General features: G+C 36.2%; 1 protein-coding gene across 1 annotated transcript; it reads right to left on the bottom strand.

Annotated features, from left to right (window-relative positions):
- Positions 1 to 688: 688 nt before the first annotated feature.
- LOC121263855 (RING-H2 finger protein ATL8-like) lies at positions 689 to 1,630 on the bottom strand. Its single transcript, XM_041166935.1, has one exon. The coding sequence runs from the start codon at positions 1,472 to 1,474 to the stop codon at positions 878 to 880; it is 597 nt and encodes a 198-aa protein (XP_041022869.1). The 5' UTR covers positions 1,475 to 1,630; the 3' UTR covers positions 689 to 877.
- Positions 1,631 to 2,574: the final 944 nt, after the last annotated feature.

The raw sequence follows: 2,574 nt of genomic DNA, 5'->3' as shown, positions 1-2,574 counted from the left end.
CTAGACTTTTAAAATTTTTTTTAAATTTAAAAATTACTATACATATATCAAATATATATTTTATTAATTATTTCTCTCCATTTCTTTCTATCACATATTTTATCACAATTGATATATTAATTTGAGTTAGTGATATATTAATTTAATAAGAATATAATTATTAATTAATATATAATAAGTATAATAGTAAAATATGATAAAATAAAATAAATTAATAATTAAAAAAATTAAATATTTTTAAAATTATTAATTATTAATTATTATATAATAAATAAATATATAATCTAATATAAAAATTTGATGTGAATAATCAAAATTAAATTTATTTTATATTATTTTATTATTATAAAATAAAAAAATAATTATTCCAATGAAAATAATCTTACTAAGGAATCTTTTCACCACCTTCTTTCCTTTAATTGTCTTTATCACTATTACTTTTTTCTGACAAAAGTTATTTTTAAACCCAAAATTGAGGATAAACACAAAAACTACGTCTAAAGAAATAAAGAAAACCCCAACAAAACAAGAGGAGGAGCGCATGTTACATGATCTGATCCTGGGTTGAAATTGGACTGACATGCTCCACACTCCACAGCGTATGAATTAGCTAGAGACCCAATTGCTCAAAAAGAAACTGAAAAAGAAAAATGAGCGCACACAGGTCGGGAAACCGAAAAATAGAACATACAGCGCAACTGTCAATCTCATATTCAGAGCAATTGACCTCAGGGATCAAAAGAAGAAAAAGAAATACACCAAAAGAGACCCTATTCCTAAACATATATGCTGATGCGTAGTGTTAGAATATTACCTTGAATTTACAAGATGGCAATGAGAAAATAAAGGGCCTGCCTTTTGTTTGTTTCTTTAAAGTTTAAGGCAGGAAAGTAGGAGTAAGAGTATTGTGATTAATGCTAGTGTTGGTAGTAATGGCATTGAAATCCAGGCCAGCCTGATCAATTTGAGGAGCCGGGAACTGACCGCACTTGTGGCACCTCCCTACCACCAGGATCTGCCGACAAGATGGGCACGATGAGTGGGACACAAGCCATGTGTCGATGCATGAAACGTGGAAGGCATGACCGCACTGTGGCAAAACCCTCAGCTCGTTCCCGTCCATGAACTCTCCCAAGCATATGGCGCAATCCGCCATCGATAGCTTTGGGTTCTTGGCGCCGTCGGAGTCGTACGTGAACTTGGGGAGAGACTGAAGTACCTTCTTTTTAACGCCCTTGTTTGCTAGAGCCTGAGCCCGAGCCCGAGCCGGAGACCGAGTGTGGGCAGAGCTGCGACGGAGCCAAGCGCACCGGGCCACCGCGATGAGCCCCACCACGCATATGAGTGCGCAGAGAAGGGCAGCCAGTATGACCACGAAGTCCGACTCCACGGTGAGGGCCTCAGGAGGAGGAGCAGCAGCCGCCGCCGTCGTTGATGAGTTCGCGGGTGCCAGAGTTGCTAGAGAGCGAATCATGGTGGGTGTGAGAGAAGAGAGGAAGAAATGATTGGTTGGGGGTGGGGGTCCTGTGGGATGTTTAGGTTCTGGTACAGTCGTAAAAGGGAAGAAAGCATATCCTATTATATAAATATGGGATTGATATGCATAATTATAAGGGGGAGGTGGGTGGGTGGGTGTCTGTGGGTGGGTCTTTTAAGCGTTAAAAGAGTTGAGTGGTTTCAATTTTCATCGAGTGAAAAAATCCAAGGCAAACAACTTCGAGTCATGTCACGTATGAGAAAGAGGACTCGAAAGTCAAACCTACAAATGTTGGGACAAAGGATAAGATTATCATAAAGCGAGATGTTATCTCAAAGGGTATTGGTATTGGCCTAATCAAACCTCAGTAACTCTTCAAATTATAACTAATTATGTTAAAATTGATCTACAATAGACTAGCCAAAGTGAGCTCTGAACTACTGTATTTCTATCTATTTTTTTAAATTTGGTCATTTACTCTTTTAAGCATTATTTTATTAGACTAAAATTGGCTCAAACATCTCTTTATTTCTTCGTTTTTCAGCTTCTCAATTTCTTTCTCTTTCTCTTTTCTATTTATTTATTTTTTTTCCTTTTCTTTTCACACCGAATCATACCCTTTCCTTCTCATTTTCTTTTTCCTCTACACTCGCCGAATTCTTTCCTTTCTCCCTCCCATTTTCTTTCTTTTTCATTTGTAAAAAATTCATCGAAGGCATCAGCAACATAGAGGAACATCAACTTCTTTACAATCACGATTTTTGTCCTAGACTACCGAGATTAACATTCTATCTTCTCTCGACGATTATTATGCTTTACAAAGATAAATTTAATGTTATTTTTTCTTTCAAATATCGATTTCTAGTGTTTCTATTAATTTTTCTTTTTCGATTAGGATGCGTGGTGATAAGCTCTCAATATCTTTCGACTTGAACTCCGAATATTTTAATGAGAATCATATAAATGACAGAAATAATTTTTCCGCGTGTACTTTTCATTGTGACTTGTGTAGTTTTAGCTTTGGATTTTAAGAGGAGTTTTATTTGTTAATAGGGCCTGACAAGGTTTGATAAGGGTGGGGATGTTCTTCCTCAAAG

This window comes from Juglans microcarpa x Juglans regia, chromosome 4S, assembly GCF_004785595.1.
Source record: "Juglans microcarpa x Juglans regia isolate MS1-56 chromosome 4S, Jm3101_v1.0, whole genome shotgun sequence".
NCBI lineage: Eukaryota > Viridiplantae > Streptophyta > Magnoliopsida > Fagales > Juglandaceae > Juglans > Juglans microcarpa x Juglans regia.
Note: the sequence above shows the minus strand (reverse complement) of the source record. Positions and strands in the feature narration are given on the sequence as shown.

Excerpts from the sequence above, each read along its gene's own strand:
- LOC121263855 (XM_041166935.1), bottom strand. The coding sequence starts at position 1,474 with ATGATTCGCTCTCTAGCAACTCTGGCACCCGCGAACTCATCAACGACG.